We start from the raw sequence: 23,239 nt of genomic DNA on the forward strand, positions 1-23,239 counted from the left end.
TGGGAAAATAAATTATGGGCGGGAACTCGATCAATATAATTCAACGCAAAATTACCTCATCTTAGTATGGTGTGATGACCTCTCCTCGTCTTCCTGACCAATCACTGAAGGAGAACACATAGATTTGCAACATTTAGCGGTGGTACATTGCCCTGGAAATGGTATAACTAAAGTAGGTTTAGTTAGAGAAATTTGTCCAACTTGTCCGAGTAGCTGACCTGTCACACCTAACGCATGCTATAGGAGATCGAGAGCAGAGGTACTGGCGGAGCACTCTGTCAGAAGAATCGAGGTGTTGCTGAGGGTGATATATTGATTACCCAGTCGGGGTACCTAATGTGGCTTAGAGAGGGTTGTGACGCTGGCGTTGCACTTAGCGGAGGTCACCTGTCCTGATCTGCACCTGTCCTGTCCCGAGGGCACCTGATTAGTCGGGAGCCCTATCGTTGCCCCAGCCCGTGGCCAGGGTTGGTCCTCACATCATTCTAGGTAAATATAATTTGGTATCCATGTGGTATGTCCTTGTGCTATTTCGTTTTCTCACCCTTTCCAGATACCAATGTCTAAAGGTGTTACTGTAATTTCTTGATAACTTTATGTCCTATTATTCATATTCTTACTTGTGAAATTTATGGTCACTGTATTATGGACAAAGAGTCATCAAAACTCGCATAGATAAAGTGTTTAAAACTTCTCCTGAGTCTGTGGTTATTACAGAAAAGGTACATTTGTTAAATACTACATATTATGCTAACACCCTTTCAATCCCTAGGACTTATAGCATAGGTGACAAAGGATTGGTAAGTCATGGTTTACAAGTATAAGTCCTAAAAGGAATCAAAGTACTGATAGGCTGCAAGTAGAAGCAGGACTACTAGTTCAAAGTGTAAATGTTTAAGGGCCCAGGTGAGTATGGTAATTGAGCTGGTAGTCCTGCGCGCCATCACTACCATCTCTTAAAAGCATTAAAAGCAATATTGTGAGAGACATCCTCTAACCAAAGTACATATGTATTGTATGTGGTATTTGCCTAGTGCGAACCAAGCAGAAAGGTGGGATATGCCCAGATTGTGATCCATGGTTCTTAGTATTCCTTTCATTACATCTGAGACAACCAATGTCAAGAGTGCAGAGGTAATATCTTTGCTGCATAGGTCGCCAATGGAATTGTGTTTCTTGATATGAAAGACTATCTACCTGATTATGAGTGCCCGGGAGTGTGGTGTGCTATTTATCACACCCAATAAGATCAGGTATCCAGGGATTGGAATGAATTGGTTGTGATGAATAGCACCTATAAAAAGGCCTTCCAAGAAAAACAGGGACTAACATATATTTCCACACAAGAATCTTCATGTTCAGGGATGTATCAGGCCTTTTTCACAAGCTAATTGTCATCACTCTCGATCTTCTGAAATTCAACTGGTAAAATTTCAGGGGTTCTACCCTCTTGCGATTGCGAACCATGCAACAGAGTTTCACAAGCACTCACACTTGTTTTGGGTGAAAGACTTTGCCTGGTGGGTAAAATGAAAAAGTACATTTAGTTCTGACTTAAGTTCCCACTCCAAAAGCGCTAGCACTGATCTGCCTGGAAGTGGATAAATAAACATTCATATTGTGAAAAAGTATTAAAAAATAAAAATAAGATATGAGCTATTTTAAACACCACATCTGGGTACCCTGAATGCATAGTGCATAAATAAGGTACGCCTAGAACTTGGCAGGCTTAGCAAATGTATGGTTCCTTTACAGGAAAAGAATTAAGTGGGCCATAAGGATTCACTCTTACCTTATTATGATCGCACAAGCCACAGACGCAACCAAACAGACTATTGATGATCTGGATAGCAGAAAGCAGGCTCTGGAATGCACCAGCTATGCAGAGGATGGAGAAAAATCCTACATTCCAAGGGACAATCTGCTGTGGCTCCAGGCAAACCGAGTTCCAGAGTTTGTGGTCAAACAGGTAATGGGGAGAACTAAAAAGGTGAAAGACAGTGTTTCAGTTGGAAAAGCTAGAACCTGTGGCTATGTTGGTCATGGTTCACAGTAAAAGTATGATAGTTGCTATGGTGAGGTTGAAAATGATCAACAGTGTGGATAAACACATTTTGGCAGCATAATACTACTATTAGAACCCTTCCATTGAAAACATAAGAAGTGCAGCTGGAGCTGCATCTTACCTGAAAGATAGATTGGAAAAAACACAGATCAATTCTCCTGCAGCACTCCATTTGTCTCATGTGAATCAAACAGCCTGGATAAAAATGCTTGTCTTCTACCTTACCTGAAAGATAGGCTGAAATAAAACCAGCTCCATTCTCTTGCTATGCTCCTTTTGCCTCTTATGAAGCCCCCAGACAAGCTACAGCTGTCAGGGATTCTGCCTTGCTTTTGCTGAGAGAGAAGCCCAATCAGCCCAAAAAGTAGAAAAAACAAGTTTTTCTTAAGAGCTAGGTACTGTTGCGCCAGTGATGTAACTGGTGTGGGGGTGGATAGCCCACAGAGTGCAGCCGCGGGGGTCCAGGCAGGCAAGGTCTTTAGAGAGAGACCACCTGGTATGGAACTGGTTGACGCACACCCTGTTTCTGTGTCCCCTTTGTCCTAGGCACGACATGTGGTAGGCCACTTCACTGCTACCTGAAGAAGCAGCACTGATCAGTGGGTTGGTGAAGCCCTTCGACACAACAATTGGCGATTAGGGTGGGCCAGCACTCCTTCCATGTCACCTCGTGGTCGTGTGCTCTGCAAGAGGGTGTGCTGCTAGTGCCGTGCGGCAAGGTTTTTGTGAGAAACAGTGCATGACCACTGCTAAGGGCCCCCTGTGCTGAAGGAACAACACGCCTGCAAGAGCGATGCAGAGAAGTTCGCTCCTGCTGTGTTCCGTGTCCATGAGGAGCACCCTGAGGTATGGGGCTAGACGATGCAGGCCAGGTGGAAGGAGCACTGCAGGGAGCGGCTGGCGTGATCCTGCGCAGTCAGGGCCAAGAGGCAGTGGCACGGTGTCAGCTCCTGCTCAAGTGCCTATGAGCTGTTCAATGGTGCTGCCCCAGACATCCAGACTCCTAGGGGACCTTTTGATGCACAGTACTACTTCTCAAGTATCCAGGTTGACCTGCACAGCAGTAAGGTGAGTTAACCTCTGCAAGCCCTGCATAGGCTGTTCCAGCATTTGGCCCCCCAGAGGCAGAAGGCTTAATAACTGTGTTCTCCTTCCCAAAGGGCATCAAGTCTCGCTTCGTGTAGACACCCCAGAAGAAGGGAGAAGATGCCAGTCTGACCTCTGTGCCATTCATCCACACTTCAATGCAGAGCACGTTGATCATTATAATGGTGAACATTATGAAAAGTGAAAAGTGAAAAGTTATACATAGGAACGATACAACCTGTACCTACAGTTATATACACATCCTCCATTTCAGTGGACTCTCAACGTGATCCAGCATGACAGGGGACTGGACCTCCCCCAAACCTCAGGCTAGTTTGATGGCACCGACGGAGAGTGCGGGCCTCATATACCTGAGCACGGTCCAGGTGAGGTGAGGTCCAGTCTCCTGTCATGCTGGATCCCGTTGAGCGTCCACTGACACGGAGGATGTGTATATAACTGTAGGTACAGGTTGTATCGTTCCTATGTATAACTTTTCATTGATTATATGTTTTGATTTCCTTCACACATAACAGTAGCAACTATTTAGAGCAGTGGCCCTGATGAAGGAGGGGAAAGTGGAATCACATCGGGACCTATACAATAAAGTAAATTTTTGGCTCAACAAGAACAGGTCACTTCCACCCATGTCCAAAACAGAGATCCTCAATGTTAGAAGAGTAGACTGGGTGGGCCACTGTCAAAAGGATCTAGAGGGGGACTGCATTGTTGTTAGTTTCGGGGACCCTTGGGTGGTGGATTTCATTCGTAGAAAACCATAATTTGGAAAAGTGGGGGATGTCCAAACGTTAACGTTGCACTACTTTTATCCTCATTTAGGAATATCTAGAAACCCTCCCTTTCAAACACCATCTTACCACAAAAGTGGACCCAGAGGGAGACATCCCCATGACCTGGCTACATATCCTTTGTTCTACCCCCAACTCTCAAATCGGTATGCACCGCTCAGTGGTCTGGAAGGGGTCGATTGACTCTCCTGTGAGCAAAAAGACAACTATAGAGTGACTAAAACAGCTAGTAGTTTGGAGGATCTTAACTCTTCTCATACACTAAGGGAGGATAGTCGCACCCAATAATCGACTAGTACAGAGGTTGTAATGGAGGTGGGACTTACAGGAAATGGATCCGAAACTGGGCTGTTGATTGGTGAGAGAGGGAGGGGGTATATAGATGCTGTTGGCACCGTCTGGGGACTAGGGTGTGAGATATATGTGTATAATCAAGATAATTGTTATCTTAGTGCAAACTCTGTACCCAAGCGCTATGTGGATTTTTAAAGTAATTATCACTCTCAGGACAGTCAGTAGTATTGCATATTCATTAATGGGTCTTGATATAACATCTCATGCGTGAGTTAAATGATAATAATTTATGCACCCTGGTCACTGTTGACCTTTAACAATGACTGAGGTCAATGAGGCGTCCGAATTCAGGGTTATATACACCAAACGTCCGGAGATCTCGAGTTGTCATCCTGTGGAGGGCACGGCAATTTTCATCATATTGAGTGAGATCTTGTATTTATTGAGACACTTCTACCCTGCTTGCTCGATATGATTCTGATTAAATTCATCTCTTCATAACTATACGATTGCAGTTTGGGCTGTACGTATTTTGAGAATTGAGCCCGGGCGCCGTTCGAGCATGGGGGACTACATCCCCCATGATTCCCGGGATGGCGCGATGACGTCTTTCTTCAGCGCCTTACCCGACACATAACAGACGTCCACTCGAGGCCCCGGTACCTCCCTGAGACGGCCCAGAGGGACGCCCAGAGTACCGACTAGACAGTAAGCAGGAAGCCCTTGTTTTTCAATTGTAGGTTCGCCGTGAACGAGTCTGAGTCAGTGTGCGAGGGTACGCATAGGATAAACAGTTCTGAGCAAAACCAAACACGCATGGAGTGGTTTATGCTAGGATTGGCAAACACATTATTATGTGCTTCGGTTATCTCAACAATATTACCATAAGTCTACAATTGGTATTTTTTTAAAAGAATGAGCTTTGAGGGGATTTTCAAACAAGGGGTTGAGAGGCCGAGGTTGCGGCTACTCCCTCATGTCCGTATAACGGATTAAACAAACCCCTTGAGTAGCGTGATAAGAGTTGCACAAGGCAACAATCCCTCATCCTTAGAGGAGGGGTATCTTTTTAATAACATTGTGAGCGAGATTATGTTAGACAGCGCCACACTTGATGCAGATGCGCAGGATGTAAGCAGCGTTTAAATAAACTTACGGACGCACCCATTGGATAACTGAGTCTGCGAAGTCGGTCTATGATCGACATGTCTTTTAAAACTCTCCATTTCTTATTTGTTTTCCCTACTAGAGCGGTGCTCTATTTACCTGAGCCGCAGCCAGGTGAGGCAGAGCTTTTCTCTCCTGCAAAAATAGGTAAGCGGGAATGATACACCCTCAGGTGGGGTGAGTGTATACATTATTGACACTGAGAGGAATACAATAATGGATTTTGTGTCTCTACTCTGGCTAAAAAGAAGGAAACCTTTGCCTGAAACTAATGTATATGTGTCTGTGTTTTGTTTGTCTCTCTATGTACCTGCACATGATTCGCTGTGTATCTCCTGGTCCATCGATGTTCTACCAGGAGAATCGAAACACCTAGGAAACCCAGGTGAAATTTGTTTTTTATCATTTTCATTTACCACCTTTCAAGCAGTAGCGAAAATCGGTCCTGAAGAATGCAGCTGATACCTACTCGGATCATTTAGACTGCAGAAACATGTTGACCTATTTAGAGTTATGGTAGCTATTTGGTTAAACTACTATTCGCACTGGTATTTTATCGATTTAGAAGTAGAGAGGATAATGATTAAACTTATTTTCCTCTGTGCTCTCTAATTTTATCTTATGCCTCATCACACTATCACTTCACTATTTTCACGCACTGCTTTATAGTTGTCACCACAGTCCATATCCTTCTAGGATACACCGGTTTACAAACACTGTACAACCCGTAGTTAAAATCTCTTCAGATACGGGTGTAACATCTCTCTTCTGGTGTGAAGGATCCCAAATGATGACGAGGGCGGTATCGGTCGACAACTGATGGGAATTTTTTCACCATCTGAAGATACCTCCTCGTACAGGAGTTAGATTGTAGTTCACATGTCCTTCTCACATTTCTGTGTATGATTTTTTTACTTGAGTTGGCAGTCAGGTACTTAGTTAGCTTTCATTTCCCTTGTGTTTTGACCCACAGCTATTTTTTGTTTCTGTAGACCATCACTAATGGGTCCCAATCCCTCGATTCTTTCATTTCTGTTAACGCGGAGGGTCATGGCGTACTGCTGGGTGCTGAATGGTAGAAGCACTTGGAATCATCACATTTGCCTTTGGAGTTTATCAGGAAGGAGACTCGCAGATTTCAGATTTCATACGTCTTTATTTCGATTTGTACATCATAAAAGACATCAAATAAAATACATCCATAGTTCATAAAGTTTCAGTTCATAACCTAATTAATTTAACAATATAACATTAAAATGTTTTTACATATTATCCTCTGTTCCGTCACGGATCCAACAAATTTAGATAAAACCAGTTCATCAATAATTTAACAATCTAAAAACATATTGAGACCAATAAAACTAGATTAAATATATTCACAAAGACGTTCAGAAATTCTTTCAAGAATAACATTTTTAAAACTTGATCATACTACTAAACAAGTGGGTGCCTAGCTCTTAGAATCCATGCCCACCCAAAAAATGTAGCCACGCATATGATCACACACTCTGAGGCATTAGATTTTAAAACACAGAGGGCTTCCTTACACACCCGTGTATTTATCTTCCTGCAGATGGGCTTAATCCATTTGCGACGCGGGGCAGAATAGGCTGGGCAAACAAAGAAAAGGTGGCTAATGGATTCCTTCTCCCCAATACACCATGGACAGAACTCATTTTGTTGGCCACGCCATTTATGTGTAAATGCCCTTATCGGTAGAGTACCAACTCTAAATTGATGAGAGAGTTTTCTATATAAGCTTTTAGTAATACTGTCCCAATAGGGCACTATGCGGATCTCAACCTTATGGAGCAAAAAAAGACCTTTCAGATTTGAGGACTGAGACGACAAAACATGTTGTTCTTTCACAGTCGCCCAATATAATGATTTAAATTCTTTTTTTGGAGGAAAAACACTGTTCCCAGGGTCTGCCCACTGTAAACTCAGGCCCATGTTTAACAGGATGGACTTAACGTCTCGAAACCACGGAAGATTTCCTGACCCTATAATTGATCTCAAATCCAAAATTTTGTTAGCAAATAGGGCCAGTTCTGGGGTGGATAATATACGTCTCCACAGAGCAACCATCCTGTATCGTGCTAAATCTCTAATAGAGTGACTACCCATATCTAATAGAAGGGGGAGGGTAGGGGTGGATTGTGGAAGACCAACCAAGCTGCGTAAAAACTTTATTTTGGATTTTTACCAAGGGTGCAAGGTCCACAAAACTCCATAGATCAGCCCCATAAAGGATAGCGGAACTTATTTTTGCATTATAGATTTTTAATTCTGGCAGTATCCTTTTTGTTTGCGAACATCGTTGCTCCTTTATTAGACACCCCGTTAGGCGAGCACATTTTAAACAGAGTGCCTCAATCTGTGCCTTCCATCTTAACCGGTAATCTATAACCACCCCTAAGTAAGTAATGACACCAACCTGTTCTAGTTTGGTGCCATTCATACTAACTTCACTCCGTAGTGGTTTATTTTTCGTTAAGACCATATATTTTGTTTAAGACACATTGATCTCTAGGTCATTGATGTTACAAAAGTCCACAAATTTATTAATTGCAGTCTGTAACCCCGCTTGAGTTTTTGCAATATCAGCGTGTCGTCGGCAAAAATGAGAAGGGGAAACTTTCTCCCGCCTAGAACTGGTGCATCTGTTGGGGTATCACCTAGAAACTGCACTACTTGGTTTATAAATAATAAAAACAGGGTTGGTGCCAGGACACATCCCTGCCTTACATCACGAGTCACAGGGAATGGCTCTGTCACCTGTCCCTGCCTACCCCATCTTACTCTGGCAAAGTTATTCTCGAGCAGTCTTACGGTTAACTCCAGAAGTTCTGATGGCATTCCCATTTTACTCAGAGCAACCCACAGCTTCTCTCTAGGGACAAGGTCGAACGCGGATTTGAGGTCCAAGAATGCTGCATAGATAGTACCCCCACCTAAGTACACAATCTTCCAGTATATCAGAGCAAATCTGAATACTTGGTCGACTGTGCTGGTGCTTGTCCTGAAGCCTGCTTGCATCAGGGATAGGATGTTTTCCTCGTTCATCCATGCCTGTATTTTACCCAGGAGCCTTCTTTCTATAACTTTTTGCAGGGCATCTATGAGGCTAATGGGGCGAAAATTCCCTGGTAGTGACCTATCACCTTTTTTAAAAACAGGTAGGATTTCGGCCCCTTTCCAAGAGTCAGGTATCCTAGCTCCATTAGCAATAGCATCAGCTAAGGTTGTTATATATGGTTCCCAGTTATGCTGATCATACTTAAAAAGATCGGCAGGAATGCAGTCCATCCCGGGCGCTTTACCCGCTTGGACCAAATTTAACGCCTTCTCCGCCTCAGTATTTTGAAACGCTAAGGGCATACTTATAGGTTTAGGTATAGATGACAAATCTCTCTCCGCTTCTTTCGATACTCTCGCCAACCCACAGAACTGGGATGAGTAGTGCTCCACCCAATCCTCAGCAGAAACAGGATTTGCTGGTGTTTGCGAGTCCTTGGGCCCGCCCCATTTCATGACCTGCCAGAATTTCATCTGGTTAGAGGACAAACTGGCCTCATACAGGTCCTGCCAGCGACGGTCATCCCACGATTGCTTCGCATTCTTTCGGACCCTCTTGTAATTTAACCTCTCTGCTTTAATAGTTGATATATCCCTAGTTTTAATAGTACTAATCAGAGAAATATGGGCTTTGCGACAGGTTTTATCGGACCATTTAGTACCAGAAGGATCTCCACCCATTTTCCCAGATTTCCCTGACTTTGTAAAAAAAAGTTGTTATTTTATCAAACAGATGCTCATGTATAGAGCTAATCTCCTCGAGTGAACCTAAGTCACCAATCACTAACTTGGCCTGTTTTACCGAATTTGACACTTCGTTGGAAATGTTATCAAGGGTGACTGGGTCATCCAGGACTCTACACCAAAGAACCCTACGGCAGTCGTTTGTTAAAATGGCCTCTGCTGTAATACAGTTTGTAGCATTGGAACTACCTGGTCCCCCTTCAACTTTCAGATTTAGGACCAGGGGATTGTGGTCACTCTCTGGCCTCTGTATAATTTCCATGTCTTCTAATAGTGACCAAAACTCTAGTTTGATTAAGAAATAATCAATTCTACTTGTGTTGGAACCATTATCAAATGTAACCTGTCCTGTCCTGTCCGACTTTGCACGTCCATTAGCTGCTCTTAATCCCCACTCCAGGCACAGACCCAGCCACTGAAGAGCTGCCTCAGTGACCTTTTAAATAGGTTTTATGGCAAGATTTGGGACATTCCATAGTTGGTCAACCTCCCCATAACAATCATCTACCTCACTAGACAGGGGTTCAAAAGTGCAGTTTAAATCTCCTGCCACCACAATTCACTTATCCCTCCCAATACAGTCCAATAGACGGTCTAGGTCGTCTATGATTGCTGGGCTCTTCCCTCCTGGTAGGCCTCTGGCATAGATAATAATTATAAACAGTTCCTGATGATTTTCTCTGCGGAGTTTTAACCCCAGGATATCATTATTTTGGGCTATCAATTCCAATGACCTGTAACCTAAGGATTGTCTAATCCATATTACCAACCCACCTGATGGTCTTCCCTTTTTTCCCTTGATTGCAGGTTTATAGAAATTGAGATAACCAATACGAAAAACAGCATCAATTGCCCAGCTTTCTTGGAATATTAAAATGTCGTGCTGATCTATAAAATCCCCCCATTCTGCTCCATCTAATTTCCCCTTCAACCCCGCAATATTCCATGAGGCTATCTTTATAATGTGTTCCTGTTTTGGCGGGTCATTTGGGTTTGGATCTATATACCCCCTCCCTCTCTCACCAATCAACAGCCCAGTTTCGGATCCATTTCCTGTAAGTCCCACCTCCATTACAACCTCTGTACTAGTCGATTATTGGGTGCGACTATCCTCCCTTAGTGTATGAGAAGAGTTTAGATCCTCCAAACTACTAGCTGTTTTAGTCACTCTATAGTTGTCTTTTTGCTCACAGGAGAGTCAATCGACCCCTTCCAGACCACTGAGCGGTGCATACCGATTTGAGAGTTGGGGGTAGAACAAAGGATATGTAGCCAGGTCATGGGGATGTCTCCCTCTGGGTCCACTTTTGTGGTAAGATGGTGTTTGAAAGGGAGGGTTTCTAGATATTCCTAAATGAGGATAAAAGTAGTGCAACGTTAACGTTTGGACATCCCCCACTTTTCCAAATTTTGGTTTTCTACGAATGAAATCCACCACCCAAGGGTCCCCGAAACTAACAACAATGCAGTCCCCCTCTAGATCCTTTTGACAGTGCCCACCCAGTCTACTCTTCTAACATTGAGGATCTCTGTTTTGGACATGGGTGGAAGTGACCTGTTCTTGTTGAGCCAAAAATGTACTTTATTGTATAGGTCCCGATGTGATTCCACTTTCCCCTCCTCCAGAGGGACCACTCCCGTTAGGATGATGGTATATGGTACAGATTCTGGTGGCAGATTAACATATGGTGGTTTGGGATGAACATTTTTCCTAGCCAGATTATCTTGTTCCATTAGGCGGGTAGTTTTTGCTGGCCTGCTGAAAGTAGGCTGAGGTTTAGATGCTACGCCTTCCTTAGGGGGTTTATCTTTACCTAGTTTATCCTCATTCCTGTTTTTCGCCTGTTTTTGCCGTACTTCTTGGGATGGTAGTGGTAGTGGTAGTGGTGTAGCTTTAACCAACTGCCCTAACCCTCCTGTATTATTTTTAGGTTGTTTCTGGCTTCCAGAAATGGCATCTCCTGTAGATGCAGGGGGTTTTGTTAGCTTTTTCATAGTCTCCATGTTATCTCTCACTAATGCCTCCATCTGGTCCATTTTATCATTTAGCATCCTCGTCCGTTCTAATAACGGCAACAGTAGGGATTTTACCACAAATTCTATCTTACCCAAGAGAATATCATCTGCATTATTTGTCGGGAGATGATTAATGGTATTTGTAGGGGAGATGGCCAAAGGTGCTGTTATGTGTATTGTAGGTGTTGTGTTACATTTGCTTTTTGAAGCCTTCGCAATACCCCCCTTCTGAGTTTTCTCTTTCCGTTTCCTTTTACTAGATTTTGATTTATGAGATTCTTTTGGGGGTGGGTTTTTAATCTCAGGACTGGATACTAGTCCAGATGTTTCATTGTCATCAGTATCGATATTCACTAAGTTATTGTAAAGGGAGCTACTCGATGATGTATCCAGAGTTATAGCAGCATCATCAGGCTCCCGATCTACAAGCACCAAATCTGAAATAATACCATTATTATCACTAGGGTCTAGTTGGGATAGTGAAACTGGGGATTCTACCTGCCCTATTTTCCCAAGCGAAGACCGTTTCCCAGTGACCAAGTCAATAGATAAACGTTTTTCGGCAAGGGCTATCTCTTTTTCCAGGATACAAGTAGTCCGTTTAAAAAAATGGTCAATAGTGTCAGAAAACACCCCATTCGATGTGGTGACCTGTACCAGTCTTTCTTTACCAGATCGTAAAGTCATTTTTGTAGTCAATTCAGCCCAAAATCAAGAGCAAACGGTCAACCGTATAGAAAGGCCAGAACGCCAAACCCACTATAAGTATAAGGGAATTACAACAAACTCCAAAATAACATATGATAATACAGTACACTCCAGATCTCACTTGAAAGAGAGGTAGCCCAATACAACCTCAGTCGACCTCTGACGGCCGCAGACGGCTCCGCCCTTGTCCCGGGCTTCTCCCGGCGACGCGCCCGCGCGTCCCGCGACATGGGAATACTAGCGGTCTTTTGTGCTCCCCTGGGCGCGTGATGTAGTGCGGCGTGGTCCACAGTGCTTCTGGGTGGTGTCGTTTCCCCCGCTTGGCGGCCGCTTGTGATGTCAAACTGCGGCGGCGGCGTGGGGAAACCAAGCAGCAAACCAAGGGTCCGGGCACAATACACTTGAGGATCTGGTGAGTCTTTCCTTCACTTGCCAACACGGATTTAGGAACCCGCTCTGCCGCAATACTCGCGGTCTTTTGTGCTTCCCTGGGTGCGTGATGTAGTGGGGCGTGGTCCACAGGGCTTCTGGGTAGTGTAGTTTCCCCTGCTCGGCGGCCGCTCGTAATGTCAAACTGCGGCGGCGGCGGGGGGAAACCAAGCAGCAAACCAAGGGTCCGGGCACAATACACTTGAGGATCTGGTGAGTCTTTCCTTCACTTGCCAACACGGATTTAGGAACCCGCTCTGCTGCAATACTCGCGGTCTTTTGTGCTCCCCTAGGCGCGTGATGTAGTGGGGCGTGGTCCACAGGGCTTCTGGGTAGTGTAGTTTTCCCCGCTCGGCGGCCGCTTGTGATGTCAAACTGCGGCGGCGGCGGGGGGAAACCAAGCAGCAAACCAAGGGTCCAGGCACAATACACTTGAGGATCTGGTGAGTCTTTCCTTCACTTGCCAACACGGATTTAGGAACCCGCTCTGCCGCAATACTCGCGGTCTTTTGTGCTCCCCTGGGTGCGTGATGTAGTGGGGCGTGGTCCACAGGGCTTCTGGGTAGTGTAGTTTCCCCTGCTCGGCGGCCGCTCGCGATGTCAAACTGCGGCGGCGGCGGGGGGAAACCAAGCAGCAAACCAATGGTCCGGGCACAATACACTTGAGGATCTGGTGAGTCTTTCCTTCACTTGCCAACACGGATTTAGGAACCCCTAAAGTTGTTACCACAGTCCACATCCTTCTAGGATACACCGGTTTACAAACACTGTACAACCCGTAGTTAAAATCTCTTCAGATACGGGTATAACATCTCTCTTTCGGTGTGAAGGATCCCAAATGATGACGAGGGCGGTATCGGTCGACAACTGATGGGGATTTTTTCACCATCTGAAGATACCTCCTCGTACAGGAGTTAGATTGTAGTTCACATGTCCTTCTCACATTTCTGTGTATGATTTTTTCACTTGAGTTGGCAGTAAGCATGGGCGGAAAATCTGTTTCGCTCGTGGATTTTGCGGATTTTCGGTAAATTCGCAATCCGCGAGATTCGCGAATCTCCCGCAAAATCCGCAAATCCGCGAGCAGCGGATTTTGCTCGCACTGTTTGCGTGAGTTCGCGGCTTCCCAGTACACTTCGCGCCCCGCGAATAAGTGCAAAATTGCAGAAATACGATCTTAGCAAAACTGAAACTACTTACCAGGTTCAAAAGTTCAGGCTCATCATTAGTAGCCATTTCCTGTAGTGCTTCCTGAGGGGCCCCTCTAGAGTTCAGTTGCCAGTTGCAACTATTATGTGACCCTGCTCTGAACCTCAGAATAGTTACACATATGCCACAAAGGTCCTGAATTACAGCTAAGGGAGACAAGCAGGAGCCAGGCTGGAAGTTCAAATCCATTAATCAGCCCCTAATTCATTATTGTCAGTTGGGGCAGGGCAGGTGTTGTAACTAATTTTGCAACAATGAAAGCACTTAGCAAGTGCAAAAGATCACTAATCAGGAAGCACTAAGGAAGCAGGTGCCAGCTAAAAAAATATTCTGTGACACATTAATCAGCCCCAAATTAATTCAGGTCACTTGAGGCAGGGAAGGTGTGCTTGCGTTGCCACAATAATGTACACTGACTGGACAACCAGAGGGTGCTGTGATGAAACAGAGGGTGGCATGGGTGGGCCAGAGGGTGGCATGAGTAGTCAGAGAGTGGCAGTGGTGACAGAGAGTGGCAGTGATGAAGAAGAGTGTCCCAAACAGGCTGGACACGTAGAAACAACAAGTTCACGAAACTTGCGACCCGACAGGTAAGTTCGCAATTTGCGACATTGTACAAAACGCTCGTGAACTGGCAGAAACCCGCGCAAACACAAAAAAAAAATCCGCAAATTTGCGAGAATTCGCGGATTTTGCGGATTGCGAGTTCGCAAATCCGCAAAATTCGCGAACGCGAGATTCGCAAAATTCGCCCATGCTTAGTTGGCAGTCAGGTACTTAGTTAGCTTTCATTTCCCTTGTGTTTTGACCCACAGCTATTTTTTGTTTCTGTAGACCATCACTAATGGGTTCCAATCCCTCGATTCTTTCATTTCTGTTAACGCGGAGGGTCATGGCGTACTGCTGGGTGCTGAATGGTAGAAGCACTTGAAACATCACATTTGCCTTCGGAGTTTAGAAGGAAGGAGACTCACACATTTTAGCAGAATTCCCTGAAGTGTTTGAAGGCTTCAGGTGTTTGAAAGGCAAAGAAATAAAACTCCATATTGAATGATCTGTTCAACAGGTGCCCTGCAACACCAGAGAATCTCCTAACATATGAGTCTCAGGTTGACAAAGAGCCGGAAAAGCACAAAGCCGTTGGGATATTAGAAACGGTATCTGGACCCACCCCGTCGATGTACCCCATTGTGGTGACCGAAAAGCCAAAGCAACAGGGTGCGGTACACATATGTATAGACATGAGGCTCCCAAATGTGGGGATCAAAAGGGAATATCATTTTAACCCATTGATGACGTGATTGGGGAGATGAGTGGAGCATGCTGGTTTTCAAAGGTGGACCTCAGATCTGGCTGCCATTAACTCCCTCTAGCAGAGGAGTCAAGATACATTATGACTTTCTCATGTGGGTTTGTGCCAATACGAAATATTGAACTTTAGCATCTCTAACACCATAGAGGTTTTTGAGAAAATGATACGAGAACTTCTGGCGGGCCTGCCGGGAGTAGTGAATGTCAACGATGACATCTTGGTGAATGTGAAATGTGTCTCAGAACACAATGATTGGCTTCAGATTTTCAACATATGGATAAGAGACTCTGGACTCACTCTTCACCATAGTAAAATGTAGTTGCTCAAGCAATTATTCAGCTTCTTTGAATATACTTTCTCATCAGAGGGGGTGGTGCTGATCCTGAAACGATACACAACATCAAAGATGCAGTCCCACCTGCCATGATGTCTAAGGTCCGTAGCTTTCTGTGCATGGTCCATTATTGTGGTTGTTCTGTACAGGATCTGACCACCTTGATGAAACCTCTGCGGGAGCTCACCAAGTGAGCAACTCTGCGGCACTGGGGAGAAGAACAAGAATGAGCTTTCCATGCCCCAAAGCAGATCTGTTGGCTGACATCACTTAGATGTAATGATCCACAGCAGGAAATCTGTAGGTTTATGGCCAACGGTTTGTGGTCACCACCAATCACAAAAACCCCTATTCAGAGGGACTGCGTCAAAGCCACCACCACAAATTGAAAAATGGATGCTTCAGCTCCAGGAATACAATTAGCAGATGGAATATCATCTAGGCACAACCAACCATGCCCATTACCTGTTGCGTCATCTCTAAGCAGCCACCCTGAAAGAGAAGGAAGAAGCCAATGAAACCAAAGAATACGTGGGGTACATAGCCGTCCGTTCCTACCCTCTGCCAATCTCTGAGGAACAGATTGGGCAAACCATAGCTCATGAAGAATGCCTGGAAAGAGTGCTGGAAGCAACTTGGAGCAGCCACTGGTATTGGTTCAATGAAAACCGGGCCCAGTGGTGCAGAGGGCCAAAACAGTCTCTACCAGGTATGTCATTATCTAGTTGCTGAGCAAGATGGTTGTCTTTTGCGTGGGCATCATCTAGAAATTCCAGCCAACACCAAGAATCAGCTGTGCACAAAAGTGTGGTTCCGGCTCATGGATGTGTATGTGGAGACCTTGGTATGATGCTGCCCCTGGTGCCAAACCACTTGAGGACCACCGGCTGCTGCTCCAGTGATAACGGAGAAAGGACCCCAACAGCCATGAATTCAGAAGTGTGCCAGACAGGAGGTATGCAATGGTGATCATTTATGATTATTCTAAATACCTGAAAGTTGGAATCATTATCTCTCAAGGAGCCCATGAGTTTCTACTGAAGCTAGAGAAAACCATGGTTACCCATGGTTTGCTTAGAGAACTGAGGACTGACAATGGCCCATAATTTCATTGACAAAAGGTAGCTCAAGTCATTAAACATCCCCCTCAAGAAGGTCCTCCTCGTTGGACGGAAGCCAACGGGGAGGTTGAGCATTTTATGAGGACTCTAAACAAATTCATTAGAATTGTGCACACCAATCAACAATCCTATGAGTGTGCTATATACTCTTTCCTTTGTGAGTACCGCCCAATGTCTCATTCCACCACAGCGCAGGCTCTGATGCACCAGTTTATGCAGCAAGTGGTGCAAGACTCAATTCGTCATCACCCTGAGCGGCTCGCCAGCCCAGTGGATGATCAGCTTGTCCTGACCAAACGTCGAGTTGCCAATGCCCGAGCCAGTTGACGCTGCCATGCAAACAATACCTCCTCAAGGTCGGACATTTAGGGCCAGATGTAGGTAATCCAAATTTACCAGTTCTAAAATACCGAATTTTACCGATTCGGTATTTTAGAATCGGTAAATGCTATGTAGGAAAAAATTTGGTAACTGATTCGGTATTTACCGAATCGATATTTACCAATTAGGTAATTCCCATTCATTCCTATGGGCCTAGAGACTCATAGGAATGAATAGGAATTACCGAATCTGTAAATATCGATTCGGTAAAAGGGGGAACACATTCAAGGGTAGCAGAGTAATATTTTGACACCCTGTTGCACCCCTGAATAGTGCATGGGTGCACATGTGGCACACATACATGCCCTAAGGGCATGTATGTCTGCAACTTGGCACTGTTATTAATTGCAAAAAATTGCATTTTTTAGCGTTTTCGATATTTACCACCAACTTGTAGTTGGTGGTAAATAACGAATCCTGAAATGGGAAAAGCACTCATTTGAGTGCTCCCTACATTACAGATTTGGTATGTTACCGATTTGGTATTTTAAGGAATCGGTAATTTACTGATTCCTTAAAATACCGATTCTGTAAATTACTGAATCGGTAAATTGGCCAACTACATCTCAAAAGCCTAATAGCGGTAGGTAACGGCCGAAATTCAGTAATCTCGGCCGTTACCGACCGGTATTAGGCAACCTGCATCTGGCCCTCAGTCTCAGTGAAATACCTATTCACAGGCAGCAAATTCAGACTCCCCATTGAACACCATCCATGGGCTATTACCCATATTCATGGTACCGAAGTAAATGCTCGACGAGGAAGTGTCAAGGAACATTTCGCAGTTTAAAAAATTCTCTCTGTCATGCCCTTCGAGTCCCCATGATGAAGTGACTGATACTAACCTGGGTCACACCATAAAAACTTCCATACTAGATAGCCCATCCAGCACCTCTCCAGAGTGAGGGAGGGGAGAGATGAGAATGCTCAAGGTGATGGTGCTACAGAGAGAGTGAGCTCTGAGCCTCCCATGATGCCTGTGGGTCGCAGGAGGTATAGTTTAAGAAGTAATCCAGCACCCTACTCTCGTTTTAGAGATCATGCTGTGTAAGCATCTGTCCTGGGGATCCAGGTAAGTTTACGTTTTCTATACTGTGTCATCACGGAACTGTTGTTGTGTTGGCTGCCGTTTGATGACTTCAGTATCAGGGCCTGGATAACTGCTAATGTGAAAGGTCGTATTTGCAGATATTTTAAAATAAGGAAGGAATGTAGTGTTGTGCCAGTGGCATAACTGTGGAATGGGTGGATAGACTGCAGAGTTCAGCTGCTGGGGTGTTCCCAAGTTGTTCCCTGAGATGAAGGGAATATGGTACAGCCCTAGGTCACATGGGGCATAGCTAATAAAGTTGTGTCCAGGTGGGCAGGATCTTTAAAGGGACCACCTACACCAGGATTGGTTGACATACACTCTGTCTCTGTGTCCCGTTTGTCTTAGGCCCCTAAATATGGTAGGCCACTGCACTGCTGCCCACAGAAGAGCCACTGACCAGTGGGGTCGGTGAAGCTCAACGACACAACACCAGGTTTCAATTGGTAGCCTAAGACCATGCCGGAGAGCGCAATAGGTGTGTCACGACGTACCTGGAAGTCCCATGACAGACGAGGACGATGACAATCGATTCCCCTCTTACATGTCTCCTCTTCTCTATTTTAGGCCCCACCCGACGTGAGCACGAAAGACCAACACTGCACCTTTAATGAAAAGCATTTCCTGGATGCAAGAGCAACCCATGTGACCTGGTCACAAGAACCAATCAGGAGCCCTACAGAGACCTCAACTACCTTGATAGGCGGCCTATCCGTCACTGATGTGGGCAACGATTGGAGGCTGAAGAAGAACGCCGAGAGTGACGCCCAGGAGAACTGCGAGAACGGTTAGTCAGCCAAAGACATCTCAGAGAACCAACGAGAAGACCAGCGGGAAACAGTCTATAGACCGGACTTCAGCACCGCGCAGCCAAGAAGGGAGTCAGACTCCGTTCAACACTACGAGCTGTCCCGCCATGCTCCAGGAAGAGCATGGCTGTCTGAGGTACGTGCTGGTTTCAGCAGTTTATTTTGAGCCGGCGCCGGGGACAATGATACCTCTCCAGCTAAGAAACGAGGGGGCAACCAATAGCGCTGTGTACAGAAGGATGCTGGTATAGCTCTGCAACGGGGAAGCTAGGTGGGCCCCGTACAACCCTCACATATAGCGCAACACTGGTGGTGGTTCTAACACGTGTTTTGTGAACCTCCCTGCACCCCCAAATTCCCTACAATCCTCCAAACAATAGGACATAATCCTCATACCGGCATTCTCTTCTTTCCCCTGAGGGTCATCCCTGACGGAGGACATCAAACAGGACAAACCCCTGAGGACCCTTATTTGACAATAAGGAGAAGAACCTTGTCTGTGTACCCTTTTCGAAAATAAAACCAAGTTCCAAAGAGTAAAGAGCCTCTACTCTCGTTTCTCAAGTGCCACACCTGGTGGAGAATGCGGGCACTTGCTCAATAGACACTCAGTATGGAGAACCTGATTCAACAGTTAATACATAACCAGGAGAAGCTAGAATGGGCCCTGGAGAGGCAGATGACGCCCGCCCAAGCAGATAGGGAGCTGTTTAGGTGCTCTATGACCCCGCAGGTAGACTGCATTAAAAAAGTGGCTGTCTACCAGCTTCGATTAACTTCACAGTTATACACATGACCAGGAGCCCAGTCAGGAAGTCCCAACGTGGTCCTACAAAAATATATCCCGAGCAAGGACCCGGATGCATTTTTACTAAACTTCGAGAGAGACGCCAGGACCTCGGTATAGCCGGAACCGAAGTGGCCTTTTTTTTTGGCTCCTTTGTTAAAAGGGGAGGTGCAAGCAGCTTATCAGGTTGTCAATTCTACCAGGAACACCCCCTATTATGAAATAAAAGACATCCTATTGGACCACCTCAGGATGGACCAGGAGGCCTATAGGATGAAGTTTAGGAAGGAAAGTGGTGCTCCATGGGACAATCCAAAGATGCTATTTTACAAATTAAAGTCCACTGCAGACAAATGGCTCAAACCAGAAGAAAACACCAAGGAGGAGATTATGTCCCTTAAATATCTGGAGCAATATCTGGTGTCCCTTACCTTTCCCACTCAACGCTGGTTGAGACAGCATACACACATCACCCTGGTGCAAGCCATGGAGATGGCTACTACCTTTGCTAGAGCACACCCACATCCCTCCCCTGGGACACCGAAAAAACCTCCTGCCCCATAACCGGACCCTCTAGAACCGAAAAGAAACAACCCAAACCTATACCGGAGAAACTGAGGGTTAGATGACCTAGAGCTGAGTTCTTACCAACAAAAGGACCCCAATGCTTTGACTGTGGCTGATGGGGGCACATAGCCAGATTCTGCCCCCACAAGTAAAACGGAGAAGAACCGATGGACGTCAGTTTCCTACCTAGGCCTGTCTTCTAAGCCGAAGAACTGGGTTCCTGTTTCTATGCAAGTCTGTTAGTAAAAGGGACCCCCATAAAAACCCTGTTGGATTCCGGTTGTCGCCTATCTGTTGTTCAAGCGTCCTTAATAAAACAGTCTCAAATTATGGTGGGGAGAAAGTACCCAAACGCTGTCTCCATGGGAACATAAAGACCTATCCTATAGTCCAGGTACCTATTCACATACCAGGCGGAGAGGAAATACTGCCTAGATTAGGTGTCCTACCAAACCTCCCAGAAAAGTTAATCCTGGGACTGGACAACCCAATGTTCCTGAATCTCCATAGAGAAAAAGTAGTACTCCGTAATGAACAAAAACCCGGAGCAACCAACCTTATCACTCAGGCTCCGTGGCTTTCAGACAAAAGTTTTAGATCTGCCCAGACCCGCGACCACACACTCCAAGCAGCCTGGAACCTAGCTAAAAGTACCCCATACCCTACGTACCCTTTTTTTCACATTAAAAACAATCTCTTGCATAGAAAAGGAAATTCCGGCAATCCACCTCAGTTACTAGTGCCTCAAGCTTTTAGGGACCAAGTTCTTTTTTTTGCACACTCCCACTTGCTGGCTGGACATAGGGGAGCCCAAAAAAACATCCAAACCATTGTGCAACAGTTTTACTCTCCGGGTATATTTTCCCACGTAACCAAGTTCTGCCAGGAGTGTGATACATGCCAAAGGAAGAACCCCTATAGACCTCCCCCTGTCCCCCTACAACCCCCTCCAGTAATTGGGAAACCGTTCGAGAGAGTCGGAATGGACCTTAAAGGTCCATTACCAAAGTCCAAGAGAGGGAACCTAGATGCGTTGGTTGTAATCGATTATGCAACCCAATATCCTAAGGGTTTTCCGCTAAAGGCCCCTACTACCACAAACATTAGCTATAAACTGGTTGAAATGTTCTCCTGATTAGGCTTCCCAAAGGAAATTCTAACGGACCAGGGTACCCCATTCGTTTCACGCCTGATGAGTCAAATTTGCAAATTCTTGATTATGTAACACATAAAGACCTCTGTGTACCATCCACAGACAGATGGCTTGTGTGAAAGATACAATGCTACACTCACTCAAACTGACACTAAAAAAAGTTACTAGTGCTTCAAGCTTTTAGGGACCAAGTTCTTTTCTTTGCACACTCTCATTTGCTGGCTGGACATAGGGGAGCCCAAAATAACATCCAAACCATTGTGCAACAGTTTTACTGTCCGGGTATATTTGCCCACGTAACCAAGTTCTGCCAGGAGTGTGATACATGCAAAAGGAAGAACCCCTGTAGACCTCCCCCTGTCCCCCTACAACTCCTTCCAGTAATTAGGAAACCGTTCGAGAGAGTCAGAATGGACCTTAAAGGTCCATTACCAAAGTCCAAGAGAGGGAACCTTGATGCGTTGGTTGTAATCGATTATGCAACCCAATATCCTGAGGGCTTTCCGCTAAGGGCCCCTACTACCACAAACATTAGCTATAAACTGGTTGAAATGTTCTCCTGATTAGGCTTCCCAAAGGAAATTCTAACGGACCAGGGTACCCCATTTGTTTCACGCCTGATGAGTCAAATTTGCAAATTCTTGATTATGTAACACATAAAGACCTCTGTGTACCATCCACAGACAGATGGCTTGTGTGAAAGATACAATGCTACACTCACTCAAACTGACACTAAAAAAAGATGTTAACAGTAGAGGGGAAAGACTAGGCAATACTCCTTCCCCTAGTGCTCTTTGTTGTCTGAAGCCAAGTACAGAGCAGCCTGGGTTGCTCCCCATTTGGGCATCTCTATGGGAGACAGCCCTGCAAGTTGTTAGATATGACAAAGGAGGCCTGGGAAAATGAGACAACTGATGAGACCAAGTCCTTCATTGACTACACCCAGAGTTTACAGACTCTAATTAGCAAGCTGCAAGAGTTCTCAGATGCCAATCTCGAAAAAGCCCAAATAAGACAACTAACCTTTTATGACAAGGGAAAAAAGTGGCGCCACCTAAATGTGCACAACTGGGTACTGGTGTTATTACCCTCCTCCCTGTCCAAAACCCGACCCGAGTGGTAGGGTCCCTATGAGATCATCAAAAAAATAGGTCTGGCTAAATATCTGCTACAAATCTCGCCCAGAAAAACCCAGATGTACCACATCAATCTACTAAAAAAATGGCTAGAATAGCCACCTTGTAGTCTCAAACAAGACAACGCATACCTCCACTCTCAATCAGCTAGTTCTTAACAAAAGTTTATCAGAAGCCCAGATGACTTCCCTATAAGATGTTCTAGCTCCCTTCTCCTCCCTCTTTTCAGATCTCCCGGGGAGAACCACTCTAGTAGAACACTCTATCATCACCCCACCCGAGAAGGTTGTAAAACAACGACTGTATCATATCCAGGCCACCAGATGCGAAGCCATAAAGGCAGAGATAGAAAACATGCTGGAAATGGGAGTCATTAAACCATCTCAAAGTAACTTATCCTCCCGGATTGTTTTAGTACCAAAACCGGACGGATTGGTGCAGCTTTGTATATTGACTTCAGGGCTGTCAATGCCATGTCAAAGTTTGACTCCTACCCTCTCCCTCGAGTGGACAAACTCATCAAGAACATAGGGGAAGCCCAATACTTCATTACAGTCGACCTCAGGAAAGGCTACTGGCAGATTTCCCTATAACCACAAGACTAAGAGAAAACCAAATTTTCTACCCTAACCGGGTTATACAAATTTACAGTGTTACCCTTTGGCTTACACCACACCCCCGCAACATTCCAGAGGCTCATGAATAGGGTACTCTACGGACATCAAGCCTATTCATCCGCCTATCTGGATGACATTGTGATTTATAGCCGCATATGGGACGATCATCTATCCCATTGTCAGAGGGTCTTTCAGGCCCTTAAAACAGCAGGCCTGCACGAGAACTCAAAAATATCCTGGGTGGTCTTCCAGAAGGTCATTTATCATGGTTATCTCCAAGGGAATGGGCTTATCGAACCACAACAAGAAAAGATAAAAGTTATCTTG

At 45.3% G+C, this 23,239-nt stretch overlaps 1 protein-coding gene across 1 annotated transcript in view; it reads right to left on the reverse strand.

The window, feature by feature from the left end:
• Positions 1-23,239, reverse strand: part of TM4SF19 (transmembrane 4 L six family member 19) — a 958,828-nt gene that overhangs the window by 150,248 nt on the left and 785,341 nt on the right. Inside the window, exon 6 of the mRNA XM_086944875.1 lies at positions 1,793-1,982. Within this exon, the coding sequence (XP_086801001.1) occupies positions 1,793-1,982 (190 nt within the window). The remainder of the gene's footprint in view (positions 1-1,792; positions 1,983-23,239) is intronic.

The sequence above is a fragment of the Lissotriton vulgaris genome, chromosome 11 (assembly GCF_964263255.1).
Source record: "Lissotriton vulgaris chromosome 11, aLisVul1.2, whole genome shotgun sequence".
Lineage (NCBI taxonomy): Eukaryota > Metazoa > Chordata > Amphibia > Caudata > Salamandridae > Lissotriton > Lissotriton vulgaris.